At 39.3% G+C, this 17,053-nt stretch overlaps 1 protein-coding gene across 1 annotated transcript in view; it reads right to left on the reverse strand.

Annotated features, from left to right (window-relative positions):
• Positions 1 to 17,053, reverse strand: part of LOC126175467 (DNA mismatch repair protein Msh3-like) — a 415,279-nt gene that overhangs the window by 325,118 nt on the left and 73,108 nt on the right. The window contains exons 4-5 of the mRNA XM_049922278.1: positions 13,785 to 13,893; positions 2,639 to 2,766 (exon numbers count right to left, since the gene is read on the reverse strand). Coding sequence (XP_049778235.1) covers positions 2,639 to 2,766; positions 13,785 to 13,893 — 237 coding nt within the window. The remainder of the gene's footprint in view (positions 1 to 2,638; positions 2,767 to 13,784; positions 13,894 to 17,053) is intronic.

Genomic DNA, 17,053 nt, shown 5'->3' on the forward strand with positions numbered 1-17,053 from the left:
GGGGGAAAGAAATACAGTAGAAGAAGAATGGGTAGCTTTGAGAGATGAAGTAGTGAAGGCAGCAGAGGACCTAGTAGGTAAAAAGAAGAGGGCTAGTAGAAATCCTTGGGTAACAGAAGAAATATTGAATTTAATTGATGAAAGGAGAAAATATAAAAATGCAGTAAATGAAGCAGGCAAAAAGAAATACAAATGTCTCAAAAATGAGATCGACAGGAAGTGCAAAATGGCTAAGCAGGGATGGCTAGAGGACAAATGTAAGGATGTAGAGGCTTATCTGACTAGGGGTAAGATAGATACTGCCTACAGGAAAATTAAAGAGACCTTTGGAGAAAAGAGAACCACTTGTATGAATATCAAGAGCTCAGATGGAAACACAGTTCTAAGCAAAGAAAGGAAAGCAGAAAGGTGGAGGGAGTATATAGAGGGTCTATACAAGGGCAATGTACTTGAGGACAATATTATGGAAATCAAAGAGGATATAGATGAAGATGAAATGGGAGATACGAGAATGCATGAAGAGTTTGACATAATACTGAAAGACCTGAGTCAAAACAAGACCCCAGCAGTAGAAAACATTCCATTATAACTACTGACGGCCTTGGGAGAGCCAGTCCTGACAAAACTCTACCACTTGGTGAGCAAGATGTATGAGACAGGCGAAATACTCTCAGACTTCAAGAAGTATATAGTAATTCCAATCCCAAAGAAAGCAGGTGCTGATAGATGTGAAAATTACTGAACAATCAGTTTAATTAGTCACAGATGCAAAATAGTAACGCATATTCTCTACAGATGAATGGAAAAACTGGTAGCAGCTGACCTTGGGGAAGATCAGTTTGGACACCGTAGAAATATTGGAACACGTGAGGCAATACTGACCCTATGACTTATCTTAGAAGCTAGATTAAGGAAAGGCAAACCTATGTTGTAGCCTCTCCCCGATGTTATTCCATATGTATATTGAGCAAGCAGTAAAGGAAACAAAAGAAAAATTTGGAGTAGGTATTAAAATCCATGGAGAAGAAATAGAAACTTTGAGGTTCACCGATAACATTGTAATACTGTCAGAGACAGCAAAGGACTTGGAAGAGCAGTTGAACGGAATAGACAGTGTCATGAAAGGAGGGTATAAGATGAACATCAACAAAAGCAAAACGAGGATAATGGAATATAGTCGAATTAAGTCGGGTGATGCTGAGGGAATTAGATTAGGAAATGAGACAATTTGGGGAGCAAAATAACTGATGATGGTTGAAGTAGAGAGGATATAAAATGTAGACCGGCAATGGCAAGGAAAGCGTTTCTGAAGAATGAAATTTGTTATCATCGAGTATAGGTTTAAGTGTCGGGAAGTTGTTTCTGAAAGTATTTGTATGGAGCGTAGCCATGTATGGAAGTGAAACATGGACGATAACTAGTTTGGACAAGAAGAGAATAGAAGCTTTCGAAATGTGGTGCTACATAAGAATGCTGAAGATTAGATGGGTAGATCATATAACTAATGAGGAGGTATTGAATAGGATTGGAGAGAAGAGAAGTTTGTGGCACAACTTGACGAGAAGAAGGGATTGGCTGGTAGGACATGTTCTGAGGCATCAGGGGATCACCAATTTAGTACTGGAGGGCAGCGTGGAGGGTAAAAATCGTAGAGGCAGACCAAGAGATGAATACACTAAACAGATTCAGAAGGATGTAGGTTGCAGTAGGTACTGGGAGATGAAGAAGCTTGCACAGCATAGAGTAGCATGGAGAGCAAGACCACAACAACAACAACTCACGAGAATGCAGTTGGGTGAAATCTTCGACAACTGCATGTTTCACACAAACTTAATACACCACTTGTCCCAGTAATGTGTGTTCACAGTAATATCTGTTTTATGCGCTATTTTGTGTGTTCTATAAAAGAATGGAACTCCAATCACTTTCAGTTTTCCACATTTCTTTCCACAGTGTCACTTACTGTTCCAGAAAGTGAAGGAAATATGAGTTGTCACCTTCCTTTGCTTAGTGTGTAATCATGATTATTTTATTGGTTAAGAGCAGCCATGAGTTCACTTAATGGAACAATAGTGATCATTCACTTTTCTGTACTTTAAATTACAAATTTGAATGGCACATTTAAAATTCAGAAGGTAAGTAAACAATATCTAAATAAATGTATTAAGTCAGTTGAATATGGACAAAAAACAGAAATGTGCAATGGCAAAATAAAGTACAAAAATGTATCAAAATTGTAAACATGGCTGAAGCAGGATGGTAAATGATAACAGCAAAACAGTTTGGCTGTTATCGTTTACCGTGAATATAAAAATATAGTCGATTCCTGCATTTCTTAATTTAATATCTTTGTTTATTCTTCCCACTGTAGCTTTTTCAGCCTATAATGGTTTGAATTGTATGACTTTCCTCTTCTTACCCAATCTGTTTCTTGTAAGATGCCTTTTTTTAAGAAAGTGCACAAAACATGAACTAAAGAGTATTAACTAGTTTGACAGCATAAGATAATTACTAACTGTACCTATCTGTGTTTTAAATGCCAGTTCCTGACCTCAAAAATAGTACAAACCACATTCCACTACTTTAGAGATAGTATCATCAAGTATTCTGGTTACATGGCCTTTAGTTTGAAAAGGATATCATCACCAATTAATGTGGCTCGACTGTAAACACAGCTTAGTTCTCTTGAAAATGGGGCATTCCTGTTTTCTCCAGCTGCTTTCAGTGCAGTAGTTTCAGTCTGGTTGACCACTCCCACTTTATAGCCTAGAAAAAGACGTATTAGAAGCTGTAGTTATCTCATTTGAAATGAGAACCTATTTTTTAAAAATCTCTAAGCTGAAATTATGCTTAAATAAACATTAAAAAATTCATTACTACAAGTCAGTGGCACACACAGACACAGAAAAAGTGACATTAATGTTATCCTTTAAAACAAAAATTATTTCCTCTGATGTAGAAAAATATAAAGTTATTGTGGTAACATGGTTTAAAAATAAAAGAAGAAGAAGAAGAAGAAGAAGAAGAAGAAGAAGAGAGGGGAGGAGGAGAAGGAATACAAGGTCATTATACATGGGGGGGGGGGGGGGGTTGGAAAATAAGTTTCCCCTGTCGAATTTGGTCAGAGTTGTGTGTGAAAGGAAAAAAAAAAGAGAATGAGACATTAAAGGTAAGACATATCTTTATTTTTCTACATAATTTCCAAGTACATTGAGACATTTGTTATACCGCTTTATAAGCTTCAAAAAGCCTTCCAGGTAAAAATCAGAGCATTGCATACGGAAGAAGCGTTGAACGGCTTGTTTGACGTCAGCATTGCTGCCAAAGCACCTTCCACTAAGAGTCTTCTTCAAAGCAGGAAACAGATGGACCTTACTTGGTGCGAGATCCAGACTGTAAGGCGAATGGTGTAGGCGCTCCCAACCAAGGGTTGCAATACGGTTTTGCATTGCCATCGCCTTGTATGGTCTCGCATTGTTATCCAACAGCAGAGCGCCAGATCTAAGAAGGCCAGGCGGCTTTTTCCGAATCACCTCTTGCAATTTCTACAGAGTGGCACATTACCATGCAGCATCCTCCAGAAAGTCCAGCATCAAAACTTGTTTGGCATCCCAGAAAATGGTGAGTAGCACTTTACCTGCAGACGGAGTGCTTTTGAACTTCTTTCGGACAGGTGATGATGGATGTTTCCACTCCTGCACTTGCTGACGTCCATCACTGAATTGCTGGCACCATCTCCACACCATCACACCTCACCCATACACCTCAACAAGGCAGTTATGAATTTCTGTACCTGTTACTCCATGTACCCATTCATAGCAGATAACAGCACCCACTTCTGCTTTTGACAATGACTCAAAAATGCACCTTCTCTCAATAGCTCCAGAAAAGACTGGATGGCTGGCCCCCACTTTGCACAGGCACTGCGACAGTGCCATCTGCTTGATCGCAGTTGACCTCTACCCAATGGTGTATCGGTGTCTTGCATGTGCGTGTTAACCTACCGTGTCTTCTTTCGCCCACATCACACAACTCTGCCCACAGTCGAAAGGGGAAACTTATTTTCCAACTCCCGCTCAGAAATGAAGCACGAACTTACAATTATAAATTAAGAACGAGCCTACACTGAAGAAGGAACCCACCTATCTCCTTTTCAGAGTGATTATAGTGGCATATTTTTAGCATGGTGCAGCAGTCAGCAACTGTAAAATGTAATTATATTAAATTTAAGCCTCCAGTTGCATAAGCAAAGAAACTTTACCTAGGTTTTGGCTATAATAATGTAGCCTTCTTCAGAAATGTCACAATATAAAATTAAAATTAAAACATGACAGATATTGGCCTTGTCAACTTAAAATGTTAGTACTACAGTACATAGTCATAAGACTGCGTCACTTCTACTAATGTTTCACCGATAGGCCACACAAACATGCCAGACAGGTGGGCCACAGGCACTGAGTCGTAACTGGGTGTCACGGGCAGCAATGCAGTGAGCTCAGCAGGTGGTCGCATGCATGTGTGTGCAGAGTAATACTGACTTAAAACGAGAAAATGTTAACTGAAATTATTATGGAAAATAGTTTATTACAATAGTTTGAACTATTAATGGCATTAAAACCATTAGTCACTGAAATTACCATTCCATAAAAGGCAAAAGACATATAACAAGTGTACTGTACATAATTAAGAATAAACATTAACTGATAATATTACTTGTTACAACAGCTAAAAATGTTACTGGCAATTAAACCATAATAACTGAAGGTACAGTTCTATGAGAGGCAAATGACATTATACAGTGTAAAGGAACCTTTTCATAAGAAAAGGCCAAAGGTTAACAGTGCCTGAAACATGTGGAACTTAGCTAAGAATTAACACCTGTAAATGGTAATGAGGAAAATTGTCTCATAGAGCTTAGCGGTTAGATATACAATATGTGATCAGCAATTAATACATAGAAAACCAGTAGGCTGTATGTCATAGCCAGCTACTGACGTAGATAGAAGATCATATAAAGTAATAGATTTATCTGATAATAGGTGCGTGCAACACCACAAAACATTATGAAGACAGTATATCCAGTGGAGTTGTATGCAAACTTTACGAAGCTCTTAAATATAAATACACCATTTGATGTGTAACAAATTGTGAAACAGCTTTGATCATAGGTTAGTGTATTAAATATGCAGTGTACCTCCTTTATGATATAGGCAACTTGCTTTATGACCAATTGTAGTTGAAAAATAAGATCTTTGAAGGATTTCAGCCCTTCCTTCATCTACCATGATGATGTGGGACTTTCTATATTGGCCAATAATCGTCGTTACTTTCTATAAGTTTAAGGCTTTTTCATAATTGATTCACATCAAATGGTGTATCTCTAATTATGAGCTTCGTAAAGTTTGCATACACACGACTTCTTAAACTGCCTGCTACATCCCTACGTATTACTTATTAACTGGTTAAATCTAATACTGTACACTGCTTATTATCCATGCCAATACCTGGCCATGACATACAGCCTTTTTGTTCTTATTAGTAGCTTCAGGTATTCCCCAATTATACACTGCATATTTAATACACTAACCTATGTTCAAGGCTGTTTCACAGTTTGCTACACATCAAATGGTGTATTTATATTTAAGAGCTTCATAAAGTTTGCATACAACTCCACTGGATATACTGTCTTCATAATGTTTTGTGGCGTTGCACACACCTATTATCCGATAAATCCATTAGTTACATGATCTTCTATCAACGTCAGTAGCTGGCTATGAAATACAGCCTACTGGTTTTCTATGTATTAATTGCTGATCACATACTGTATATCTAACCACTAAGCTCTATGAGACAATTTTCCTCATTATCATTTACAGTCGTTAATTCTTAGCTGAGTTCCACATGTTTTAGGCACTGTTAACCTTAACTTATGGCCTCTTCTTATTAAAAGGTTTCTTTATGCTATATAATGACATTTGCCTCTCATAGAACTGTACCTTCAGTTATTATGGTTTATTTGCCAGTAACATTTGTAACTGTTGTAACAAATAATGTTATCAATTAATGTTTATTCTTACTTATGTACAGTACACTTGTTATATGTCTGTTGCATTCTATGGAATGGTAATTTCAGTGACTTATGGTTTTAATGCCATTAATAGTTCAAACTATTGTAATAAACTATTTTCCATAATAATCTCAGTTAACATTTTCTCGTTAAAGTCAGTATTACTCTGCACGCGCATGCGTGCGACCACCTGCTGAGCTCGTTGTGTCGCTGCCCGCGGTGCCCAGTTACAACTCATTGCCAGCAGCCCACCTGTCTGGCCCGTTTGTGTGGCCTATCAGTGAAACATTAGTAGAAGTGACGCAGTCTTATGACTATGTACTGTAGTACTAACATTTTAAGTTGACAAGGCCAATATCTGGCATGTTTTAATTTTAATTTTATATTGTGACTTTTCTCAAGAAGGCTACATTATTATAGCCGAAACCTATGAAAAGTTTCTTTGCTTATGCAACTGGAGGCTGAAATTTAATATAATTAGAGTGGCACTTGCATACTGTAATACAGAGATGCGCACACACACACACGCACGCACACACACACACACACACACACACACACACACACATACAGACAGACACAGAGAGAGAGAGAGAGAGAGAGAGAGAGAGAGAGAGATGGTGATGGTACTAAAATGAAATGTGGAGTTCCTAAAATTTTTAAACATCGTTACACTGATGAAGAATGAGAATAAATAATTTGTAATTCAGTATAGCATGAATTTTATAATATTTGTACGTGCTACAAAGTAAACTGCATTCATGTTTCTACCTGTTTACAGTGGCTGCACTTGCATGTCCCAATTAAATGCCGCCTCACTAAAAGCCTCCCATGTTCCATATATAAAAGCATGACAACTCTCTCTTTGTTGTATAGCATTTAAAAGATGTCTTCATTGAGAGTCATCAACCATCTCAGAAGCTATACAAGAAGCGTGTCTCTCAGTGCCTAAACTGCGACAGTCTTGTGAGTGATATTAGAAGTATGGATTACACAGGTTGAGGATTGTATAAGTACTGTACTCATTACATTGAACTGTATTATATAAAGCATATCAAACAATAAAAGCAGTGTCACAAATATGATAAAGTTCAGAAGTCGAAGAGTCAAAAGCTTCTCCAAAGAGTAATTATTGTTCCATTTTTCACATTATATTCTTCAAATCAATAAATACCTTGTACTACAAACTTTCTAAAGTACCCTATTTCTTCCTCCACATTGAAAGAACTTCCATAACAAATTTCATCAAAATTGCTTCAACAGTTTAGTCATGAAAGCGTAACAGGCAACATCACTTTCACATTTATAAAATTAGTATGGATTAAGCTTTTTACCTATGTGTTGTGTGGTATTATTAGGAAATCAAAACTTGTTTTACATATATATCTAAAAAGAAAGATGATGAGACTTACCAAACAAAAGCGCTGGCAGGTCGATAGACACACAAACAAAAAAACATACACACAAAATTCAAGCTTTCGCAACCAACGGTTGCCTCATCAGGAAAGAGGGAAGGGGAGGGAAAGACGAAAGGATTTGGGTTTTAAGGGAGAGGGTAAGGAGTCATTCCAATCCCGGGAGCGGAAAGACTTACCTTAGGGGGAAAAAAGGACAGGTATACACTCACGCACACACACACATATCTATCCGCATATACACAGACACAAGCAGACATTTGTAAAGGCAAAGAGTTTGGGCAGAGATGTCAGTCGAGGCGGAAGTACAGAGGCAAAGATGATGTTGAAAGACAGGTGAGGTATGAGCGGCGGCAAATTGAAATTAGAAATTAGTGGAGATTGAGGCCTGGCGGATAGCGAGAAGAGAGGATATGTTGAAGGGCAAGTTCCCATCTCCGGAGTTCTGACAGGTTGGTGTTAGTGGGAAGTATCCAGATAACCCGGACGGTGTAACACTGTGCCAAGATGTGCTGGCCGTGCACCAAGGCATGTTTAGCCACAGGGTGATCCTCATTACCAACAAACACTGTCTGCCTGTGTCCATTAATGCGAATGGACAGTTTGTTGCTGGTCATTCCCACATAGAACGCTTCACAGTGTAGGCAGGCTACCAGCCTACTGCATTCCCGTAAGTTGTTGTTGTTGTGGTCTTGCTCTCCATGCTACTCTATGCTGTGCAAGCTTCTTCGTCTCCCAGTGCCTACTGCAACCTACATCCTTCTGAATCTGCTTAGTGTATTCATCTCTTGGTCTCCCTCTACGATTCTTATCCTCCACACTGCCCTCCAATACTAAATTGGTGATCCTTTGATGCCTCAGAACATGTCCTACCAACCGATCCCTTCTTCTCGTCAAGTTGTGCCACAAACTTCTCTTCTCTCCAATCCTATTCAATACCTCCTCATTAGTTATGTGATCTACCCATCTAATCTTCAGCATCCTTCTGTAGCACCACATTTCGAAAGCTTCTATTCTCTTCTTGTCCAAACTAGTTATCGTCCATGTTTCACTTCCATACATGGCTACGCTCCATACAAATACTTTCAGAAACGACTTCCTGACACTTAAATCTATATTCGATGTTAACAAATTTCTCTTCTTCAGAAACGCTTTCCTTGCCATTGCCAGTCTACATTTTATATCCTCTCTACTTCGACCATCATCAGTTATTTTGCTCCCCAAATAGCAAAACTCCTTTACTACTTTAATTGTCTCATTTTCCTAATCTAAGTCCCTCAGCATCACCCAACTTAATTCGACTACATTCCATTATCCTCGTTTTGCTTTTATTGATGTTCATCTTATACCCTCCTTTCATGACACTGTCTATTCCGTTGAACTGCTCTTCCAAGTCCTTTGCTGTCTCTGACAGAATTACAATGTCATCGGCGAACCTCAAAGTTTTTATTCCTTCTCCGTGGATTTTAATACCTACTCCGAATTTTTCTTTTGTTTCCTTCACTACTTGCTCAATATACAGATTGAATAACATCGGGGATATGCTACAACCCTGTCTCACTCCCTTCCCAACCACTGCTTCCCTTTCATGCCCCTCGATTCTTATAACTGCCATCTGGTTTCTGTACAAATTGTAAATAGCTTTTCGCTCCCTGTATTTTACCCCTGCCCCCTTCAGAATTAGAAAGAGAGTATTCCAGTCAACATTGTCAAAAGCTTTCTCTAGGTCTACAAATGCTAGAAACGTAGGTTAGCCATTCCTTAATCTAGCTTCTAAGATGAGTCATAGGGTCAGTATTGCCTCATGTGTTCCAACATTTCTACGGAATCCAAACTGATCTTCCCCGAGGTCGACTTCTACTAGTTTTTCCATTCTTCTGTAAAGAATTCGCGTTAGTATTTTGCTGCTGTGACTTATTAAACTGATAGTTCGGTAACTGCCACATCTGTCAACACCTGCTTTCTTTGGGATTGGAATTATTATATTCTTCTTGAAGTCTGAGGGTATTTGGCTTGTTTCATACCTCTTGCTAACCAGATGGTGGAGTTTTGTCAGGACTGGCTCTCCGAAGGCCGTCAGTAGTTCCAATGGAATGTTGTCTACTCCGGGGGCCTTGTTTCGACTCAGGTCTTTCAGTGCTCTGTCAAACTCTTCACGCAGTATCGTATCTCCCATTTCATATTCATCTACATCCTCCTCCATTTCCATAATATTGTCCTCAAGTACATCGCCCTTGTACAGACCCTCTATATACTCCCTCCACCTTTCTGCTTTCCCTTCTTTGCTTAGAACTGGGTTTCCATCTGAGCTCTTGATGTTCATGCAAGTGGTTCTCTTGTCTCCAAAGGTCTCTTTAATTTTCCTGTAGGCAGTACCTATCTTACCCCTAGTCAGATAAGCCTCTACATCCTTACATTTGTCCTCTAGCCATCCCTGCTTAGCCATTTTGCACTTCCTGTCGATCTCATTTTTGAGACGTTTGTATTCCTTTTTGCCTGCTTCATTTACTGCATTTTTATATTTTCTCCTTTCATCAATTAAATTCAATATTTCTTCTGTTACCCAAGGATTTCTACTAGCCCTCGTCTTTTTACCTACTTGATCCTCTGCTGCCTTTACTACTTCATCCCTCAAAGCTACTCATTCTTCTTCTACTGTATTTCTTTCCCCCATTCCTGTAAATTGTTCCCTTATGCTCTCCCTGAAACTCTGTACAATCTCTGGTTCTTTCAGTTTATCCAGGTCCCATCTCCTTAAATTCCCACCTTTTTGTAGTTTCTTCAGTTTTAATCTACAGGTCATAACCAATAGATTGTGGTCAGAGTCCACATCTGCCCCTGGAAATGTCTTACAATTTAAAACCTGGTTCTAAATCTCTGTCTTACCATTAGATAATCTATCTGAAACCTGTCAGTATCTCCAGGGTTCTTCCATGTATACAACCTTCTTTCCTGATTCTTAAACCAAGTGTTACTATGATTAAGTTATGCTCTGTGCAAAATTCTACCAGGCGGCTTCCTCTTTCATTTCTTAGCCCCAATCTATATTCACCTACTATGTTTCCTTCTCTCCATTTTCCTACTACCGAATTCCAGTCACCCATGACTATTAAATTTTCGTCACCCTTCACTATCTGAATAATTTCTTTTATTCCATCATACATTTCTTCAATTTCTTTGTCATCTGCAGAGCTAGTTGGCATATAAACTTGTACTACTGTAGTAGGTGTGGGCTTCGTATCTATCTTGGCCACAATGATGCGTTCACTATGCTATTTGTAGTAGCTTACCCGCAGTCCTATTTTCCTATTCATTATTAAACCTACTCCTGCCTTAACCCTATTTGATTTTGTATTTATAACCCTGTACTCACCTGACCAAAAGTCTTGTTCCTTCTGCCACCGAACTTCACTAATTCCAACTATATCTAACTTTAACCTATCCATTTCCCTTTTTAAATTTTCTAACCTACCTGCCCGATTAAGGGATCTGACATTCCACGCTCCGATCTGTAGAACGCCAGTTTTCTTTCTCCTGATAACGACATCCTCTTAAGTAGTCCTCGCCCGGAGATCCGAATGGGGGACTATTTTACCTCCGGAATATTTTACCCAAGAGGACACCATCATCATTTAACCCTACAGTAAAGCTGCATGCCCTCAGGAAAAATTACGGCCATAGTTTTCCCTTGCTTTCAGCCATTCGCAGTACCAGCACAGCAAGGCTGTTTTGGTTAGTGTTACAAGGCCAGATCAGTCAATCATCCAGACTGTTGCCCCTGCAACTACTGAAAAGGCTGCTGCCCCTCTTCAGGAACCACACATTTGTTTGGCCTCTCAACAGATACCCCTCCGTTATGGTTGCACCTACGGTACGCCTATCTGTATCACTGAGGCACGCAAGCCACCCCACCAACGGCAAGGTCCATGGTTCATGGGGGGGAGGCTTTATAGGTATGTAAGCTAAATGCACACAGGTCAATGCAATGAAGCATTTAAGCTCCCTTAATACCACGTAGTGTTAAATGAAGTCCATCTATGTATTATTTATTTTTTTTTACACAAAGAAAAGACTAGCATTATATTATAGTTATATGTGTATTAGCAGTGATGAATGCCTTTTCACTTTGAAATGGACGAGGTGACGTTGAAACTATTTTGTAATAACTTTATGTTGCTTATAAACAAGAATCAAGCAGTTAATGATTGTCTGGAAAATAACCCTCCTTTTACATCATAATATTTCTTTGGTACGATAATCAAAGTAATCAACAACAATAGTTCCATAAAAACACGGGAGAACTGCCGGATATCAGTAACTTCCTGCCACGATATTTCGGCGCAGAGTCTTCTGGCCATCTTCAGGTGAATGCCACTGTAGTAGTACTGGCGAGTACACGCTGAGCTCCGCTATTTAAAGCCTTCTGAGGTGACATTGCGCATGCGCTGCTCAGTGTGCGAGTTCATAACGGCTCCGTGCGCTGCGCCTCGCGCCCTCCACTGCAAAAGCCTGGCGTATCGGTGTCAGGTCGATTTCCATCTTTATGCAGATAACTACGTCGACTACGAAGTTTCTCTATAACGGGATTCCAAGCAGAGTTCAGCTGATAACCGCTATCTCGATTGATGAGAGTCTCGTTGTCAGACAATCTTATTTCCACAGATTCATTGATAATCAAGCTCCAAAAGTTTGATGTATGGGCCAAAATTTTTGTGTCGTTGTAATTCATGGAATGGTCTGTGGAAATACAATGTTCGGCAATTGCGGACTTGGTGGGTTGGAGAAGGCGAGTATGCCGTTGGTGTTCCACAATGCGTTCCTGCACAGTTCGTGATGTTTGCCCTACATATGATTTGCCGCATTCACACGGAATTTTGTAAACACCTGGTTTACGCAGGCCCAGGTCGTCTTTAACGGATCCCACCAGTGATGAAATTTTGGAAGGAGGGCGAAAGATGACTCTCACTTAATACTTTCTCAATATTCTGCCTATCTGTGAAGAAATATTCCCAATAAATGGTAGATAAACAGTCGACCTGAAGGCCTCTTCCTCTTCCTTGTTCTGTCGTTTGTAGGTCTTCGTCACTCTGTTCACTTGCCTAGGTGAAAAGCCATTCTTCAAAAATACTTTTTGCAGGTGTTCCAGTTCCGCTTGAAGACTGTCGGCATCAGAGATAGTATGGGCACGGTGGACCAAGGTTTTGAGAACGCCCATTGTTTGTGCTGGATGGTGGCAACTAGTAGCTTGTAGATACAGGTCTGTATGAGTGGGCTTTCTGTACACCGAGTGACCAAGTGTGCCATCACTCTTCCGTCGCACCAAGACATCTAAAAATGGCAGACAACCATCTCTCTCTATCTCCATGGTAAATTTTATGTTTTCATGTACGGAGTTCATGTGACATAAAAATTCTTGGAGACGGTCCAGACCATGAGGCCACACTATAAAAGTGTCATCAACGTACCGCCAAAATACTGTCGGTTTAAAAGTGGCAAAGTCGAGTGCTCTCTCCTCAAAATCCTCCATAAAAAGATTGGCCACCAGGGGAGACAAAGGACTCCCCATGGCGACACCATCAGATTGTTTGTAAAATTTGTTGTTAAATATAAAATATGTAGAGGAGAGAGTGTGCTCAAACAACGCTGTAATGTCTGCACCAAACATATTGCCAATGAGATGTAGTGAGTCCACCAGAGGCACCTTTGTAAACAGTGAAACCACATCAAAACTGACCAATAAATCACTACTTTGCAGTTGTAGTGACCGAAGTCGACTGATAAAATCACCAGAATTCTTTATGTGATGTGCACACTTGCCTATCACTGGTTTGAGCAGAGATGCCAAGAATTTTGCTAGGTCGTAGGTGGCTGCTCCAATGTTACTCACAATTGGACGTAATTGCACATTTTCCTTGTGGATCTTAGGCAGTCCATATAGCCTAGGTGGAACTGAACTGTTTGGTTTCAGTCTCTTGATGACCTCCTTCGGTAGAGAACTATTTGATAAAAGTTCTGCTGTTTTTCGCGCTACTCTACTTGGGGGATCCTTATCTATTTTGCGATACGTTGAATCACATAATAAAAGAAAGAACAGGGTTTAACCTCCTATTGGCAGAAAGATAATTAGGGACAGAAAAGGAATCATGTTATGTACTAAAAATTTTAAGCTCTGCTAAATAATATCTACTGCACAAAAAGCTGCTCACAAACAGATGTAAGCAGTTTTTACAAGTAACTCAGCTGAATAAAAACTCCATAAATTACAGGTTTCTATCAACAGAAAGCAATAAAGTCATAATTACCTTTCTCTACAAACTGGTAGACATAATATTTTAGGCGAGCTACAGGTACGCATGCCTGCAGGAAATTATGAAGACGAAATGTTGCAATTTCCAGCAGCTTTGAAGCTATCTGCAATCATATAAAGAAAATTTTCACCATAAAAAGACAGAAATGCAAAAGAAAAGCTTTGTTCTAACTTACCAACTAGCTCATGATAAAGCAAATATTCAAATATCAATAGTCTGTAAACCACAGAGTACATCCTAGAGCACAGTTTATTAGGGCTTCTTCCCGTTCCATTCATGTGTGCAGTGCAGGAAGAATGCTTGTTTAAACAACTCTGTACATATTGTAATTAGACTAATCTTCTCCGTGCAATCCCTATGGGATACATAGGGTGTTGGAGTATATTCCTAGACTCATAATTATTAACTTCTTGAAACTTCGTAAGTAGGCTTTCTTGGGATATTTCACATGTATCTTCAACTGTCTGCCAGTTCAGTTTCTTGGGGATCTCTGTGACACTTTCCCATGGGTCAAGTGAACCTTTGACCATTTGTGTTGTGTTTCTCTGTACACGTTTGTTATCCCCCGTTAGTGCTTACTGAAGGTATGTTAAATCCATCTTTGCAACCACAATAAAATGCCTTTTCTGTCACCAAATGCATTTCAGTTTATTGAAATAAAACATATGCAGTGGTAAGCAATGAAAGATATTTACAATTTGGCTTGCTTTCTAAATACAGGAACGCAGTCAATCAGCACAAAGCAAGTCTGCACACTTCGATACTTCCTATAATCACAAAATCAGACAAAGGTATAACTGAGTGTGGCTTGAAGCAATTACATTCGCAGTTGTTGTGAGTATTTAACTATAGGACAATTCTGTGTTAGAGTAGCTACTGCTGGTTGTTTGTTTAGATAATGCTCAGAAGTGACTGGGCACTGAAGAGGTGATAAGAGTGTGTTCAAGGTAGCAGCGCCAGACAAAAGTATGCGGTTCACTGACTTAGGGCCCCCATACAACAATGACTATAAGGACTCCTTGGCTGCTGTATGGCAAAGTTTGCCGTACAGCTACATCTGATGTTGAGTTGTTGAATCAAAAGTCAACTGGTCTTAGCTAGGGACACACATCAAAAGTTAGTTGAGAAATGGTTTTTTTAAATATTATCTCATACATTGCTTACTGAAGGTATGTTAAATCAATAACTTGTCATTAATCATTCCCTTTTTAAGTTCAGTGTTACACAGATGTTGAGGCCATTGGAGATTGAGCTCATACTCAGACTCGTTAAGGATAGAGGACATTAATCACGACCTTACAGAACCATTCTCAAATCTGTTTGAAGTGTTATAATAGGAAACCAATATATTAAGTAAGTCAGGATGCTAGGGTATGGATTTGTGACCTGTTGCTCTTTTAATAATATGAGTCCAGTAGCTTACCCACTGCACAGTAAAAAACCAAGATAGTCTGTTACAAAAAGAATGGAACATGACATTAAAGAAATAACTAACTATTGTCACAAAGAACACTTGAAATGCAGAAACAATGATGATAAAAAATTAACCATTACATCACTGAGTAAATTATTCAGTTTATAATTATTATTTGGTTTCGAAGCTCCAACACTAAACATATTTGCCCACTAATTTTTGAGGATTCAGGTGTGCCTATGATGAGTACAACTATTCTTTCTTATAGCTAAACATGTTTCATCATCTTTACTTGTTATCATCAGTGCTTTACCTTTATTCAAGTCTCTAAACTGCAACCATGTTTTGAGTGATAGGTACTGTATCAAAAATTAATCTAAAAGCATTTTATATCTGTTAGCAATATTACTTTATTATCTGGAATATTAGGTTCTGTAGGACCTTCTTTATCATGTCATCTGTAGTGAAATGATGTTTCATAAGTTTGGTTGGAAAGTTAAAAAATCCTCCTCCACTTGTAAATCATCAACCAAACTCACAATAAGATCATTTCATTGCAGACGGTAAGATGTATAATACTGTAAATAAAGTCCTATTGAGCCTAACAATATGAATAATGAGGTAATAATTGCAACAGTCAGAAAATACAGGGTGATTATAATTTATGTTAAACTTTCAAAATGCAATAGAATATTATCAGAGAAGGGGGGAAATGTATGGCAGAAGAAAAAAATAGTGTGAAAATTGATCATAGATGGCACTGTATGTGCCAGAATATGTAAATGAAAACACCTGTCATGCGCACAACCCACTGAAGTTGGTATAAACACACCAGGTACACGGCTTTTCCTCCTTTCGCATCTGAGACATTTGCCATGACTGTCTCAATGCAGGATCATACTCTGCTTGTAAAGCTGTTTTTCAAGAATTATGACTGTGCCCACATCACTCAGCAGAACTTCCAGTCACTGAAGGATTTGAAAAAAGGCACTGGTTCAATGACCGCCGTGGGTCTGGAGAAAATGATTCAGAAATTCGAAAAGACAGGTTCTTTTGGTGTGCAACCTGGCAGAGTGAGGAAACAAATTGTTTCATCAGTGGAAGCAGTGGCCACAGCAATGCAGGAGGAGATGAGTGGTGGTGTGCAAACTTGTAGGGCACAGAGAATTGCCAGAACATTGGACATAACCATGACCACGGTGCCTAAAATCCTACAAAACATTCTTCTTTTCTATCCATTTAAAATTACCCTTGTGCATGAGTTTCTTCCTGTTGACCTGCCAACAAGAGAGACCTAAGCTTTAGAATTTCTTGCTCACATGGAAGTGGACAATGATTGGCCATGGAACATTTTGTGGACAGACGAAGTCCACTTCCATCTGACAGGACATGTCAGTACACAGAATTGTCAAATATGGGCAACGGAAAATCCACAAGCAAATCAACCAGTACCAATTCATCCTGAATATGTTACTGTGTGGTGCGAGTTTATGGCATCATTTATCATAGGGCCATATTTTTTCGAAGAGACAGGTGCTTCCAGTCCTGTTATCTGTACCGTCACTGGTAAATGCTATCGGTGTCTTTCACGCAACCACTTCATTCCAGCACTTCGACAGTGTGGGTGTGTGGATGGGATCATTTTTATGAAAGATATCACACCTCCGCACATTGCAAATCCAGTTAACAATAATGATGTTTGGTTTGTGGGGCGCTTAACTTCACAGTCATCAGCACCCATGCACATTCCGAATCTATACACAGTCCAATCTAGCCACATTCATGAATGATGAGAACAACACAAACATCCAGTCCCCGAGCAGAAAAAATCCCCAACCTGGCCGAGAAT

Source organism: Schistocerca cancellata, chromosome 3 (assembly GCF_023864275.1).
Source record: "Schistocerca cancellata isolate TAMUIC-IGC-003103 chromosome 3, iqSchCanc2.1, whole genome shotgun sequence".
NCBI lineage: Eukaryota > Metazoa > Arthropoda > Insecta > Orthoptera > Acrididae > Schistocerca > Schistocerca cancellata.